Source organism: Elephas maximus, chromosome 7 (genome assembly GCF_024166365.1).
Source record: "Elephas maximus indicus isolate mEleMax1 chromosome 7, mEleMax1 primary haplotype, whole genome shotgun sequence".
Taxonomy (NCBI): Eukaryota; Metazoa; Chordata; class Mammalia; order Proboscidea; family Elephantidae; genus Elephas; species Elephas maximus.
This window is the reverse complement of record NC_064825.1, coordinates 35,628,439-35,644,992: the sequence shown is the minus strand read 5'-3', so window position 1 is coordinate 35,644,992 and position 16,554 is coordinate 35,628,439. Positions and strand designations below refer to the sequence as shown.

The 16,554-nt window shown below is 36.5% G+C and overlaps 1 protein-coding gene across 12 annotated transcripts in view; it reads right to left on the bottom strand.

Annotated features, from left to right (window-relative positions):
- Nucleotides 1-467: 467 nt before the first annotated feature.
- PICALM (phosphatidylinositol binding clathrin assembly protein) overlaps nt 468-16,554 on the bottom strand; it is a 106,800-nt gene continuing 90,713 nt past the window's right edge. For 8 of the 12 annotated variants that reach the window (XM_049889608.1, XM_049889611.1, XM_049889610.1 and 5 more), the window contains 3 exons: nt 15,329-15,388; nt 13,429-13,533; nt 469-1,941 (listed from right to left, as the gene is read on the bottom strand). In XM_049889608.1, coding sequence (XP_049745565.1) covers nt 1,927-1,941; nt 13,429-13,533; nt 15,329-15,388 — 180 coding nt within the window. In that variant the 3' untranslated portion in view covers nt 469-1,926. Of the gene's footprint in view, nt 1,942-13,428; nt 13,534-15,328; nt 15,389-16,554 lie in introns of all 12 variants that reach the window. The other 4 variants (XM_049889609.1, XM_049889612.1, XM_049889614.1 and 1 more) reach the window with 1 other exon arrangement.

Sequence of the window (16,554 nt, the reverse complement as noted above, 5' to 3'; positions counted from 1 at the left end):
AAGGAGGTTAATTTACAAAAGTACAATTTCCCAGTTTATATGAAAACGGTTTAATAATAGTGAAACTTAAAAATGAGAAAAAGTAACAACGTATATTGGGCTAAACAGTATGTATTTTCCAAACCATGGCAAATATTATGCAGACATTTACCAATTTGGAGCTTTAACCCTTCTATCATGTGCGCTGCTCTGAATCGCACTTACTACTCAAATATGAAACATGATACAGTCAAAGGCTTCTTTGGCAGGCATAATCATATGTACCAATATGTCAAACTCAAAAGCATTTTCTTCCTTAAACTTACCTGATGAAGGTATCTAATCAAAAGAAAGTGAACAATTTTAACAAATGGTTCCGTTTCTCAGTAAGAATCTAAAAGGTAACAAAAAGTGCAAAGATGAATATTTCTGCAAGTTAAGTTAAAACAAATTTTACATTTTATTAAATTAGTAAATAAAATCATCTGGGTACACTTTAATTTGCAAAAAATAATAAGGATGATAAAAAGAAAAAGGAAAGGAGAAAAAGAAAAAATAAAATGCACCTCAGACCAGAATACCATAACAAAAGTTTTGTGGAAGCTGCGTTTTATTTGAAAATCCACCCATTTTTGCTAACATACATTTTAATATTGTAAACAAAAATAGAATCTGCAGAGACAATGCAACAAGGATGCTTCAACTCATGTACAGAATTGCTTTCCTACAACGAACTGTCCTTCTTAAGGCCCCACTCAACCCAAATGTTAAGATGTATTTACACAAAGCACCGATCAACAGTGCAATTTAATTCTTCATTAACTAAACTCTTGGCTAGACATTAACTTTAAAGATACTATTTCCCCTTACTTAAAAGGTACATGATCATAACATGGCACAAGCCAAATAAAAGGTTCAAGGATTTTGTCCCCCTTCCCTCCCCCCATAACACCTCCTAGAGTTTTACTGAAAAGAAGGAAAGTCTTGAAGTGAAAGCAATTCCTCACATTCATTTTGGAAAAGCCCTAATGTCAAATGGAAAATAATGACATGCCAAGCACAAAGCAGTAAAGTTCCTTCCCGATGCACTAATGCTGGATTTAAAATGTAGTGCTTTTCCTAGTCAAGTGAACTGTTCCCTTACAAAATCCTAGGCACAGAATTGACTATAAGGATTAATGCATTTATAATGCTTCCCTAATTCCCACAGAGATCGAGAATTCTTAAGAGATTCAGACCTATGGGCTTGCCTTAAAATATTTAGTGCTCTGTATGTCAGCTGAAAAGCATTCTGAATCAGATTCATTCCTGTGGATAAAAATCAAACATACTGTGTACATCCATACTCATTTTCATAAGGAGGTTTGATACAATATTAATGTTACATAAATTGATAATCATAAATAAATACAAATACATAAGGAATGTCTACTGCAAACTGAATATATAATTTTTTTTTTAAAAAAAAAGAAAGGTTAATTTCAGTAACTGTTTCTGTATTTGCGAGGACTGGAGAAAAGAAAGATACTGTATAATTAAGAATTATGATTTTTATCCCTCCAAAAGAGTCCTGTTGAATTACAGTAAAGGACACAGCTCTTCTCTCCAGGCAGCTTTTCCAAATACAAATTTCACACTTTCCAAATAAGGGCTTCTCTTGGTAGGTTACTGATTATGGGTATTAATAGGACTTGAAAGAACTGAAGGGTTAGTCACCAAAAAGACAGATCTTAGTCTTAAATCATGGCAATTCTTGGCTTTATAAACTGTATTGATACGTTCTCCTATAAACTAGTCCCAATTTCCTTCATGGGCCTTCACTGGGTTACTGTAGCATTCTAATGGAAGAAGAGAGTTTAAGAGACAGCAGTTTGGATTTTGCTGGAAGTAAGGATTTGCTGCTTGAGCACTTCTCTTTTTGGAATAATTCTGTTCTTTTCCATCTAGTTACATAAACTGTATCTGGAAAAAAAAATGAAAAGAGTGTAAGCTAATTCACTGTACACTATAGGACATATTCTCACAAATAAAAACTGTTCGGAACACTGGCCCAGAAGTGTTCACAGCATGCTTATTACAAACCTTGATTATAAAACAAAGTCAGAATTACCTGTGCCAGAATTTAATATCTGAAGCGTAATTATGGAGCTTTCCAGAAACCTTTCTAATTACTAAAAACCGAGGGGGAGGACATGGAGAAGGGAAGAAAGAAGATGAATGAACTACTTTTCTATGACAAGTTTAGAAAATCTTTCCATGAGCACAAATATTCCACGTGAAATCTCATTTGGCAAAGCAAAATTTCAAATATTATTTCCAAATTTATAACATAAGATTAGAGATAAAAAGAAAACAGTAATATGCTTGCTAAATCATTTCCTTACTAAGGTAAAATGTGCAAGATCTATAAAGGAGCACTTTTCAATAGCGTGTCACTGTTCATTCAAAGATACTTCACTCATGATTTCCCTTAAATTGTCCAGCCAAAGAAATTACTGAAGTAGATATGTTAATAAACTTGTCAAATCAGAAGAGCACAAACTCCCAAAGATCTAGAAGATGTATTTAACCTGGGGGCTAGCACACCAAGAAGTACAAATTACAGTATGGACCATATGCAGTATCCTTCTACTGAAAAGGGCTTAAGTATGCACTTGGCCTTAAATAAAACCAAAAACAAAAACTGTTTTTTTAAAAATATTACCATTTCTAAATGAAAAGGCATACATAAAAATACAACCCTTTAAAGAAATTGCTGAAATGGATTCTTCATAACTAACCCGGGCCATCATACTACACCTAATGATACTCCTCATCAAGTTCTGACCCGATGGGGAAAACTGTGCTGTTCTCCACAACTTTTTTTTCAAGAGTGACTGAAACATCCAGATTTTAAAGGTGGTTTTTGATCTCATCTGCTCTGAGCAGTGGATGCTTATATATAAACATGAAAGATGGTCCTCTGATTTCACACCTTCCAATTATGTTAAAGACATTCCTCAAAAGTTGCTTCTCCTCATATCCTATCTTGACTTATTTTTACTCATCACCTAAAAAACAGAGGAGGAGGACAGGAGAACCTAGAGTCCTTTAAAGAAACAAAGAAGGGGAAGAGTGAATAGTGCTTAATGTATGGTGATTTTTAAAAAGTATTTAAGTCCCCATTGCCCCCAACAAGCAGCAATACCTAAAGTGATTTATAAGAAATCCTCCAAAGAGAGCTCTGCAAAAGGATCCTTTCCTGAAGCTCTGTGAGGACTGTGACTGGAGGGGCTGGATGCTGCCGACAGCTGGGGGAAAAGAAGACAGAGAGAGGAAAAGAAAAAAAGATCTCAGAATGACAGAACATGAAAGCAGAAAATGTAATGAAAGAAGAAGTGGTTTTGTCATCTTTAATAAATATAAAGGCAGCCTTTGTAGAAAATGGAATTACTAAAACAGAAGTTTCAGTCACATGTCAAGTTAAGGGGTATTAAATGGCATGTGCTTTTCAGAAAACAAAATCTTGCTTCTGAAATTCCAAAGGAATAAAGTCTTTTGCCCAAAAAGGTCCACATAAGCTGACCCACGGTTAAGACTTTGTTGTGTGTTTGGGGTGGGGGTGGGGCGGGGGGTGATGGCAAAGGAAACACAGTTGGTTTTTGTTTAGTTGAGGAAAGTTGGCTTCCTGTGCTCAGGCTACCTGTTAAAAGCTGTGCAAACTCTGACCTCAGTCTAGATCCATCACATCTAGCAGCTTCCTTCCTTCCTTTCTTGTAAGGGGTGGAAAGCCCTGTCCTCAGTGCTTATACTTTTTACACATGGAGTTGTCTCCTGCCTGCTTATCTGGGCATGCTGCAGCTGACTAACACACTCTGGGAGGTGTAAGGACCTTGCCCGTTGCCGTCAAGTCGATTCCGACTCATAGCGATCCTATAGGACAGGGTAGAACTGCCTCATAGAGTTTCCAAGGAGCGCCTGGTGGATTTGAACTGCCGACCTTTAAGGTTAGTAGCCGTAGCACTTAACCACTACGCCAAGGGTTTCCGTAAGGACCTTAGGGGTCACCTCATCTAACAGCCCACATACTGCACAGAATATGGGGAATCTTTAAAGATCTTTCATTCTCCTTCCTGTTTGGATATATTTGCTTGATTCTTAGAATTTCTTCCTATTATTTAATTTGAATACACTACAAGGCAAGCAGATTGTTTACCTCACTAACGTATCTTTAGTATTCCCCAAAGACAGACAGCTCCTGAAGAACCAAGATGTTCATTTTTACATACATATCTCCATCACCAGGCTGACTTACGAGGGTTTCAAACCAAATACACACCATTTGTGTTTGGAACACACATTTACCTTAGTCTCTCCCCTTGCTAAGACTGTAGAGTCAGGGCTGTCCTTTCAGGAATGTTCAATCTAGCATTAAATCAGAGTCGACCAAATGGACATAGTTTCAAATCATACTTCAACAATTCAAAACTTACTAAGGGTTTCAAGCCTCTAAATCTGTCTTTGATGATTCAAAGTGATTTCATTCTGCCTTTTCTTCCTTTCTTTTTAAAGAAAAGCACCATAGAGAATAAACAGTCAGTGATTTTCACAGCAAATATTACATAACCAAGATATGCAATTTGTTGTTTTGGATGCCAAGCTCAATTTACAGGTTTAGAAACCATCTTTAGTTATATTAGTGGTTGAATCATTTTCCTAATCCATTTCCTGTTTCAGGAATAAATGTTCAAAGACAACAGGAAGAGATAGCGGGAAGGATGATGAAATTATGCAGGCAACTACAGATGGGTGGACAGGAAAGCATGCCTGGGTTTGAGGTTTCAAGAAGCTTCCATTCAGAGATTAGGGTGCAACATAATTAGAAAGACAAGTCTTCTTTCCCCTTCAGTCCAACCACAGATGACCATTCGGGAGGAAGACGATTTCAACGGAAGTAATCACCAGTCACTGAGCTGGTGGGAGTCCAATGTCACACACTTATCTTCAAGATTAACTGGGTTTCTCTCCAAAGCAAAGCAAAGATTTTCTCTTTCACTTGAAGTTAAAACGAAACAAAAAACCTTGCATACTGCAGATAGATCACATCCAAAATCATGTGTTCCCTTATGAAAAAACATCTTCTTAAATCACATGTTTTCATGATGGCAGCAGTTAGATGACCTGACAGCCCTTGAGGAAAATGTTCGTAAAGAATATACTCAAAGTGGCCATGGAGACACTACTATTCTTCTCAATACGTGAGAGTACTCCTAGAGTTTAGTCCTAGAGGCTTAAATATTGTTGAAGGGGATTAATATTCCTTGTGGGAAAAAGTGCTGGTTTCTAACTAATATTTCTATCAGTCTCTTAAATTGGTAAAATACACATATGTATGTCTTATGTCTATAAATACAAAGCAAAATCAAAACATGATAAACAGATACCACCAATGAGAAAATAAGATTTACTATCCCTGCAGTGTTTCATATCATCAACGTCTATCTCAGGCAGATGAAACTGTGGCCCAGCCTGGTTTGGCTGACTGCAGAGAGCTTCAAGGACTGGGCCTGCCCCTTCCCAGCACCTGTACCAAGGCAAAGGCACACACCATGGCACTAGGCCCTGGTCCTGCAAGGGCAAGTGAGGAAGTAGTTAGCGCAGGGAATAAATAAGGACAGAGAAGGAAAGGAAATATGCTGCAACAGTCCGACTACTGCTTAAGGAAAACAGGAAGAACAAAGGAGCATGAAGGAGCAATGAGGTCCTGGCAGGAGAAAAGTAGCAGAAATTGAAAGACCTGAGAAAGTCACCTGAAACTGCAAGGGCTCATTCCCTTTTACTTGCAGATAAACTCAAGAACATGTAGGTAGGGTTGCTAAGGAACATAAAAAGGCAAGTCAAAGCACTGGAGAATAAAGAGTTAAAAAAAAAAAAAACTCAAAACATAACTACCCTTATTAATTGAATAATCACCAAATTTTAAATGCCGGCATAAGACCAAAACCAAAACCCACTGCCACTGAGTCGATTCCGACTCATAGCGACCCTGTAGGACAGAGTAGAACTGCCCCATAGAGTTTCCAAGGAGCGCCTGGTGGATGTGAAGTGCCGAGCTTTTGGTTAGCAGCTGCAGCATTTAACCGCTACACCACCAGGCTACAAATCATAATTGACCATCCCAGTCAAATTCTACTACAAATACGCCATCACTAGAAATCTGTTAAACGAATAAAAATAAAACAAAAAACAGCCTTAACCATTTATTTTTCTATACCAAAATTCCTATAGAGGTTAAAAAAAAAAATCAGTATCAGTTTTTTTTTTTTTTTTCAAACTAAACTGACCTACACCACAAACAAAATTGCTGGGTGGTGCAAGTGGTGAAGCCCGTGACTGCTAATCAAAAGGCTGGCAGCTGGAGCCCACACAGAGGTGCCTCTTTAGGCCTGGTGGCCTTCGGGAAGGTCACGACCTTGAACATTCTATGGAATACAGTTCCACTGCACCCATGGGGTGGCCATGAGTCAGAATCAACTTGATGACAACTGGTTTGGTTTGTTTATACCACAAATGAATGTGTCTTATAAACAAAATGGTCAGTCTTACTGGTCCAATAAAGACATATTTGGCCTTTCTTTCTCACTTTATAGGAAAATTAAATATCAAAAGGCAAGAACAGCATATCAGTAAAAATACTGAAATTTTCAAGTAATTAGTGGTGGCAACTCTTAGCTGAAATTCCTCTATCCTTTCCTCTACTCTAATCAACCTTTAAAGACAAATATATTGAAATAATTTAAAAATTCTAACGTTAGCAAAAGAAATACCTCTGCTTTTATCAGCAAAGATTTTTGTTGTTATAGTACATTTATTATAGTAAAGATGAAGTACAGAAACCATAAATTAAATTAAATAAAAGGCAAGCATACCTAGAGTAAAGGAGTATCAAAAAAGAAACAAAAATGGTACTCCATCATTATACTCCTAATTAATACCAAAGAAAGAAAATTTCAGGTTACAAGAAAATACAGTAGTCCCAAAAAGTGAGGCTAGTGCAATTAAAAGCTTATGGGAGAATAAAGGATTGGATACTTAAGGACTAACTTCTGCCACATTGTTGACTGTTCCTAAAATTTTAGAGAAGCATCAACTTTGTCACATCTTTACATTTGAATTTTTCAGTCACTCAAAAGCCTAGGTAGCAAATTGCAATATTGTAGAGGCTCATATGAGTACCTCCCTTTTAGCTATTTTGAGGACTAAATAAAAAAAAAGTAAAGCACCCAGCACATGCCTAGCATATATTAGCAGCTCAAATATTAGTTCAACCTCACCCACTGCTTACTATCAAGTGTTCACCTATCCTTATATGAGGTCCCGTGCAAATGCTATCAAATCTGTGCTGCTCTTACACTGTGCTCTCAGCACTCTGGGTTTTTCTTATAAGGATTCTTTTTTTATTGTTGTTGTGGAGAATACACACACCAGAACATACACCAATTCAACAATTTCTACACTTACAACTCAGTGAACTCTTGTAAGGATTCTTACGTTGCTATCAATCAGTTGCTTTTTCCTGTCTCTACAATCTGCCATCCCAAATTCCAATTAATTTCAACTCAGCTAGAATTTATGGCCATATTTTGTTTGTAGGAAAATGTCAAAGTGAAAGTAGGAAAATAATTTTTTTAAAAAGGGACTTTTCTAGTGAATGGTATACAGTTAACACATGTAGTAATACATGCTTCCTATACACAAATGTATTCTATACATGGTCAAGAATGTTCATCATGAAGATTTTGTAGAACTTCACAGTCACTCAAGATTTTAAAAGCACTTTCTGGTTTCAAGGCCAGAAATTAGACTTCCACCTTTTAGAAGGAACGTTATCAATAAACGCCCAGTAAGTTAAGTTTAATTCTATAGGTTTTCTTATTAACAATAGTAGTCAGCAGACAGCACTGCTAAAATTCTTGTTTGGGCTCATTCAGGTGCACACTGGAGGCTGGAGAATGAGTTCTCATCTGTGGTACTAAACTTCAATTCCCAAAGTAAATGGTAGCCTCCAGTAGGCAAGGATGAATGAACACAACACACTGCTGACAAGGCCAAAGGCCTTCTTCCCAGAAACCCAGCTGGCAGATCAGGTGACAGATCAGGCACAGCCACATTCACACACCAAGAAGGCAGGGAAAAAACCCTAAGCCTAACAATCAAGAGGGCCATTAATTCCTACACACAAGGAAGTCACTAAAAGGCCATTTTGTAAAAACTTTAATTATTCCAATATCTAAAACCAACAGTGCCCCCATTTAGAGGGGCAAAAAACACTCACAACAAGCCACTGTTTCCTTTCAAACACTTAACTGATGTCAGACTTACTTAAAATTGGCCATTACAAATAAAAAGCTGCACCATTTTGCACCTTCAGCTATATGTATGCTCCACAAGCAAAACACCTAGCAATTCTCCATAAAAAATGCCTAAAACCAATCAAGAAATGAACAAAACTTTTAAAATGCTTATTTTTGAAATTAAATTCCCAAATGCAACATTCTCGAGTTTTCATACTGCTTTTGGGAAAATAGGCAGATTGACATGGGAGTGTGTGAATTTATCAAAAGGAAGTGATAAGATAAAACAAATCCCCCCCACAAAGGATGTTCAAAGACATCTAAATTGCCATATACACTTTCATTAAAAAAAGAAAAGTTACTTCACATCACAATGACTTTCAAAGAAATCTGAAACTAACCAGGTTACTATCTTCATAATTAATAACAGTAAAGCGGCATACTGTAAGTGCAGAATGAGTTTACAAACTCCTGGTCAGCCATGGACATTCCAATTTATATAAAACACCAGTAAGAAAAGTCCCCATCTTCCCCAAGTTAGTAAGCAGATATACTAGCAACATGTAACAAACAATCAAATAATAAGCAAGACTGTGAGGAAGATCAGAAGAAAAAAAAGGTATAAACCACACGGACCTAGTATTTTCCATGTAGTCAAACTCTAGGAAGATGCACTACTAATGCAGACCATATTAAAGTAATAATAACAACCATGCCTACACCATTAGGTATGAAACAGAAAAATATAATGCATCTTTAAGCAGTTAACACTTATACAGTATGGTCTACTAACTTATGGCTATAATGAAGACAATTTACTAAAGAAGAGAACAAAGTCTGAGGTAATTACCATCTGAAAGTATTAGCTGCTTTCTTACTACCCACCCATACCCACTGCCATGGAGTCAATTCCAACTCATAACGACCCTGTGAGGACAGAGTAGAACTGCCCCATAGAGTTGGTTAACAGCTGTAGCACTTAACCACTACGCCACCAGGGTTTCTGCTTTCTCACTAAAAAGTACAAATACAGCACCTACAGTAAGCTAGATATAATATATAACACACAGCACACTGTTTGGAAGGACTCACTAAATGACAGTTAGACATACTACAGATAGAGGAGGGTTGGAATACACTCAAAAATATTAACTTGATTTAATAGTATGCAAGAGACCAGAAGCTACAAGTTATCCCCTAGGTTAGTAATGGCTCCCAACAAATACTTGAAGGAAGAGAAAAGGATTTTTGGGCACAGCTGTAAAATTAGGATTTGATTAAAATATTCTATATTTGATGGGATTTCATCTTTCATTTTAAACCACCATTTATTTCACAATGTACAAAAAGTTGGGTCTCTGCCCTCAACATATTTTGAATTAAATTGAATAAAAAATTAAACAAGAGACCAGTTAAAAGGGAATTCACTAAGAAAAATTATTGTAGTTACAACTAGTATTCAAAGAACAAAATTAATCTAAGGGACTGGCCAAGAATCATTAGAAATTAAAGCATGTAAAAATCTCATCTACTTCAAAGATAAACAGTTTAATTTTTAAATTATTTTAAAAGGTTCAATCATGAAATCAAAGGTATCTTCATTCCTCAGGTAAGAGTCATATTTCACCTTAGAGTAATTATTAGTCAACACGTCAAAACACATTTGAACACTGCTATGAATTATATATTAAAATGGTTATTTGTGAGTCAAATTAGAGATCAGAGAGGAGCAGAGTAAGTCACGCAATAAAAAAGGTAAGTTTTCATGGTGAGGAGGTTTCAGCAGAGCTTCTGGACTAAGACAGACTATAAAGATGAGCCTGGTGATCTCACTTTCAAAAACCAGTCAATGAAAACCTTATGGATCACAACAGAACAGTAAGTCTGACTCATTTGCTCTGGACAAGTCACCGAAAAACAGACTTGTTGCCGTCAAGTCAATTCTGGCTCATAGCGACCCTACAGGTCAGAGTAGAACTGCTCTTTAGGGTTTCCAAGAGCAGCTGGTGGATTCAAACTGCTGACCTCTTGGGTAACAGCTGAACACTTAACCACTGTGCCTCCAGGGCTCCGGACATGCAATCAGGACAGATCAGTTGCTAGAGGAAGGCATCATGTTTGGTGAAGCAGAGGGCCAACGAGGGTGTGGGAGGCCCTTGGTGAGATGGATTGACACAGTAGCCCCAATGATGGACTCGAAAGTGCTGGTGAATCTGAGGATGATGTAGGACTGGGCAACATTTCATTCTGTTGTACATAAGGTCACCATGAGTCGGTGTTGACTGGATGGCAGCTAATAGACACAACATACCCACTTCAAACTTGATCTTTCAACTCGAAACTTACAACCCTAATGTTCTCATTCTCTTCTCTTCTGACATAAAAAAAAAAAAAATCAGGAAAAAGCATTTCTGTCACTGTTTCTTTTCATGAACATGGAAATTCTGGCACTTTTTTGTGTGTGTAAGTGAAAAGGTCGTGTGGATTTTAGGCGACAGGATATAAAACCTGAGTTAAATAAGAGCAGATGCTGGGGGTGAGCAATTTTTTAAAGGCAGATTTTTTACTAAGATTGTTTTTAAAACAAACTCATTCTTATATAGTGTTTCAAGGGTGAAGGTATTCTCCAAAACTGTAGAGGATACTCTTGCTATCATCATCATATCTTAAATACGTAAATATTGGTTTACAGTCCAGCAGGAAAGTCCAAGCAATTTGCAGAGTGGTTCATTGCTGACAAAAGGAAGAGTGCTGTACCTGCCATCTGGGCTCCGTCCCACTGGTAGGAAAAAAAAACCCAAACCCACTGCCGTCGAGTTGATTCCAATTCATAGTGACCCTGTAGGACGGGGCAGGGCTGTGCCGCAGGGTTTCCAAAGGGCACCTAGTGGATTTGAACTGCCGACCTTTTGGTTAGCAGCCATAGATAGCTCTTAACCATTACGCCACCAGGGTTTCCTTCCCATTGGTAGAGAGGGGTCCCAAAACCAACCAAACCCATTGCTGTTGAGTCGATTCCAACTCATAGTGACCGTATAGGACAGAGGAGAACTGCCCCCACAGAGCTTCCAAGGAGCAGCTGGTGAATTCGAACTGCCAGCTTTTGGTTAGCAGCCACACTCTTAACTACCGGGGGTAGCGTGGTTCAAATGAGCATTGATTGGCCCAGGAATCAGGGACACCCGGGCATTAGTTGTATTTTACCACTTACGTAGTTGAAAAACATTTCCAAATAAAACAGAATGGTGATTCTAGACCCATCTACCTTAAAGGTTATTCTGAGAACCAAGTGAGATAATGTATGTGAAACTGCTTGGAAACTGTCAGGTAATATCCAAGCTAAAGGTAACGTACTCTTGTTTGTGAGACAGGAGCCTGTAAGACAAGAGGCAGGCTGGGTGCACGGTTTAGCTATACATCAGGGAAAAAAATTTGTGCCAATGGGTCCAGTAAGTTTATAGCTCTGGAGTACAGTTTTTTTCTTTAAAGTTCTTATCACTTAGTCCCTTAAAGAAGAAAACCAAATTAATTTATAACAGTAAATGATATTCTGAAGTTAAAAGAATGAACATTAAAGAAAAATTTAAAGGACACAAGGAAGACTTATAATTGTATATTTTCAAAAAGTAGCTGTATTGATAGGAAATCATCAATGTATTTTTTTAAAAGGTTATCAAAATCTAATTTTTTTAGCAAGTTAAACCAGTAATCAGAACTACTGCTATTAAAAGATAACTATCAATTAATACTCCCAAAATATTTTATAAAAGTAAATGCATAGATAGTAACTGACTTATAAAAATAATTACTGCATGCATTACTCTGATTTCCAGTTATTGTCATTACAAATACTAAATTTACTATCAGAACTAAGTTTACCATCCATTCCTAGCCAACAGAGATACCAATTTATTAAATGATTTCAATAATCAAAAAGGCTGAATTGAACATGTAGAAATTGTCGAATTGGTGTATGTTCTGCTGTGTATATTCTCAATGACAAAAATAATTAAAAAAAAAAAAAAAGAAAAGAGGCAGAAAATGGAAACAGACCCTGTGTTTCACTAGTCTATGAAATATATAGAGAGTATATTCAAACTGGATCAATAAAGATTCATTTTGGCAATGTAACACTAATGCATCAGCAAATATAATACTGTATGCATTCAAGTGGAAAAGGAATAGCAAGTCCGTTATCAATTGCTCACACAAATGTTTTCACATAATCACTAAATACATAAAGTAATCAATCAGTCCACACCAAAAGCAATTTAAGAAAAGGAGGGGTGCTTTCACAACTGCATGTAACTAGCTTATTTCTACCTGTCAAATAATATGAGCAGAGCCACAGACAAAAAAGGATAGGTTATCCCATCACTTCACAAGGATCTCATATCACAGTACGCCACTTGAGAAGTAAAAGTCATTTCAAGTCTCCTCTCCTACCCATAACTGGTAAAAGCTAAAAAAAAAAAAAATCTAGATTCTCTTAATAAGAACAATGAGATAAAAAAAACAAAGAGGGACCATTTAGAGTGAATTTTCAGGAAATGGAAGAGGGAGCCTTAGAAATATCTAGAGAGGAAAGTCTCTTGACTAAAGAAATCAGGTCAGCATGGAATTTCAAGATTTTTTCCCCCTTTTTTGTTTGTTTTAAAATACAATCCCCAGTAGTAAGAAGTTACCTAATGAAAAAATTATATTCACAACTTCTTGGAGACTTGTCAGTAGTTTTACAAACATCTCAAGGGCAACATCCTTGTAGCATCATTCAAACTGTAAGCCAAGAAGCTAGCGCTCTGAGTCAATGATTTCTGGGGCTCAGAAAGGATAACTATGCCAGAACCATGAACAAAAAGCAGACTTCTTAACCTTATATAAACCATCCTCTGGATCCACCAACTATAAGTTGTCAGGAATTTTCCACTTTAAAATTTTTTATTTGCTTGTCCTTTCCCTCTGAATAATCGATATTCCTAAAAGCTTTCCTGTGAGAAAGACATTAAGCAAATTAGCATTCACTATGAGGAGGAAAAACTGTCAAATTGTACAAAAGGGTTTTCTAGTATTCCTCCAAATCCAGCGCATTAAAACAGCTACATGTAGCATGCAATACCTGTGCTCCTGATACAGGGCCAAAGGGGTTTGGTGGTCTCATGACAGGCTGGCTGTATATTAAGGTTGGCTGTGTCATTACGGGTACACTTCCCATTTGAGGAGGCTAAAAAATAAAAGGTTATCAAGTTAAAGGATGTTGATGCATATCTTCCTTGTTATGAGTAAGTAAATGAGAAGGATGACTGGGATAGGACCTCTGCTTTAATTCAAAGGGAAATTTCCTCTGAATGCAAATAAGACTAACAGCTACAAATTTTCTTAAGAGTATTTTTTTGGCGGGGGGCGGGGGGAATCTTTACCATGCTCGTTTTTATAAGGTTGTAACAAAGCCTAATAAATGTTTCTATTCAATGAGCTGCAAAATTTAAACTTTACTACAGTACAGCAGACAAAATAATTTTGATTAAAAAACTTCCAAAATTTCCAAATTTGCCAGCTTTAGACAGAGAAAATTTGAAACTACAAAACTAAGACATTTAAATGAAATTGCCTTTGTATATCAAATCAAGTTCTTACTCCATTACTTAAGTGATCACAGTAAAAACAGCTGACTCTTTGAAGAGGTTTACTCTTGCTGATTCTTTCGTTTCAGGTATTTTTAGGGATGGCCAAGAATGGGCTTAGAGTACACACAAATTCTTGAGTAACTGAAAATAGAATCTCAACCACTAACTTTGTTTCTTTAAAAATCACCACTCCAGGGTATAAAATAGAAGTTCTATTTTTCAAGTAGACTCCGGCTATTTCTAGCATTATGAAATTCAAGATGATAGCAGCCATTTAGATAACTATTTGTGACTCCAATCAAAGACACAGAAGGCTCTGAACTCTTCCTTGGAATAACATGGAAAGCAGAGGATATGGATGGCAATTTTGCCATTTCCAAATCTCACCAACTGCAGCCAAAATGGTTTTTATGATCTTAAATTTTAGATATGTCTTCATTTATAATGCTAAAATTACTTACAGGACAAGACTATAAATAATCTGATTAATCTTCCTATCTGAGATTAAAATTGATACTGCTACAGTTCACTTTGCAACTCAATGGATTTCCTCCAAGGGGGTGAGCAGCCCTGCCATCACTGTTGGAATTTCCCTAGCAACTAAACTTGAAAACAGATGAGAACCTCATTTTAGGTTTATGGCCTGAGTTTTTGTGCAGGCTCCTTTTTTATGTAATGAATACCAACCCAAAAACTGGGAAACTTCACACATATGAAAGGAGCTACTTCCATGCAATGCACATGAAGAAGTAGCACAGCAGCCACAGTAACAAAACCAAGGGACAGAGTGCTGCCCTCTACCAGCAACATTTTCTCAAAGTTGTACCTGTTGGTTGAAGCCACTATCTCCATGTTTTATCTAAGTGAATCTGTATATTGAGAGAACTGTGAGAGCAAGCCTGTCTAGGCTGTGGATTACAGGCAGGCTGCAGGTTAAAGGGCTATTTTTGTACTATAAAAACCACTGACACAGGAAGATTTCTCTTGCTTTTACTAGATGAAATTTACTGCTACAGAATTCAAGAAGTATTAACCCCTACTTTCCACTACAGTATATTAAGGTTATAAGACCTCACTGGTATTAAATTTATAGTCACAGCAACAAAGGCATAGAATATTAATGCTTAAATGAGTTTGTAACTAAGTGTAAAATGCTTAGTAAAGGTAAGGGAGGCAAAAAAATAAGTGCAGTAATACTGCGAACTTTAATAAGTAATACTTACTGTATGATAACTATTCTAGAAATATTTATATAACATTGTTTTCATACCAGGTACTGTGTTAGGCACTAGGGGCAACAAGTTCTTCTTTCCGTTATGCTTATAAAAAAAAAAAACCTGTTAAATATGAATGAGAATATTTTCAAAGAGTTGTATCTGAAAATATACTTACAATTCCATATCCTATCATGCCTGTTGGTGTCGTAGCAGGATAGGCCATTACGGGGGGTGCCTGACATAGTCAAAGAAAAAAACAAACGAGCAAGTATAACTCATTGTGTGTAAACTGAATTGAAGGAATCAAAAGCTGTAGTTCCATTAAAAAGAATTGCTAAGACAGCTGTGATTAAATGGCCTTGTGATCGTTAATAACTGTTGATTAATGCCCAATGGAAAAAAATCTTAAAAATTAGCAGAAAAGCAGAAATATTAGAAAGGAAAAATACCACTTAAACTTAGGTAGAACAGTGATATAGGGTTTCAATAAGCTTTTACAGCTTTAAAAATCTTCAGATTTTTAAAAATATTTAAAAATGTTTACCTATAAAAAGTAGTATTATTGAAATGTTTTTCTGGGTACTTCATTTCTTTAGCACTCAAAGAAAAAATTTAAAGATCCCAAATCAATTAATAACCTGAACTTCCAAAAAATTAGTTTCTAAGGACCTCATTCACTCTTTTCAGAGACCCCAATGATTTAAAGCCACTACTGAGTATATTATTTCTATGCATCACAGTTCTCATATAAAGAGTTTGTACATTAGATTTCCTTTTTAATTTATCCCACAAAATTTATTTTCTGCAAAGCACCAATTTGAAGGAAGAACATTAAATTTTTAAGTCAGTTTATGCCTTAATGTTTAAAAGAACCATCTACCACTAAGATGTTTACAGTTCCCTCTTCCTCCTGCTTTAACTCATGCTCTATAATAGGGTCGCTATGAGTCAGAATCGACTCGACAAGAAGGGGTTTGGTTTTTTTTTTTTAACATATAACCTGAGCACAGAATCATTTCAGATAAATTTGCTGTCTTAACAACATTCCCTGTGTGTTATCTTATAATGAAGACTGAAACTGAACACAGGTGAAAGACCAATAACACTTCTGAAACATTAAAAAAAAAAAAAATTATATGGCAATTCGAACATATGCATGGAGAAGTTAAATGAAGCATAACTTTTAAAAATTAACACTAAAGTGAATAGTCAAAAGTTTAGTATTTGGGTGAGCATGTAGGACTTATTGGTCTCTCCCTACTTAACCAAAATCTGCAAGAGCAGTAGACAAACTGCCAAGTACAGCAGAAGCCTGTAACATTTCATGCAGTTGTTACTTGAAACATTACCCCAATCCACATTTCCCTTCATTCAGAAGTCATTAAGTGCATAGTGGCAGCA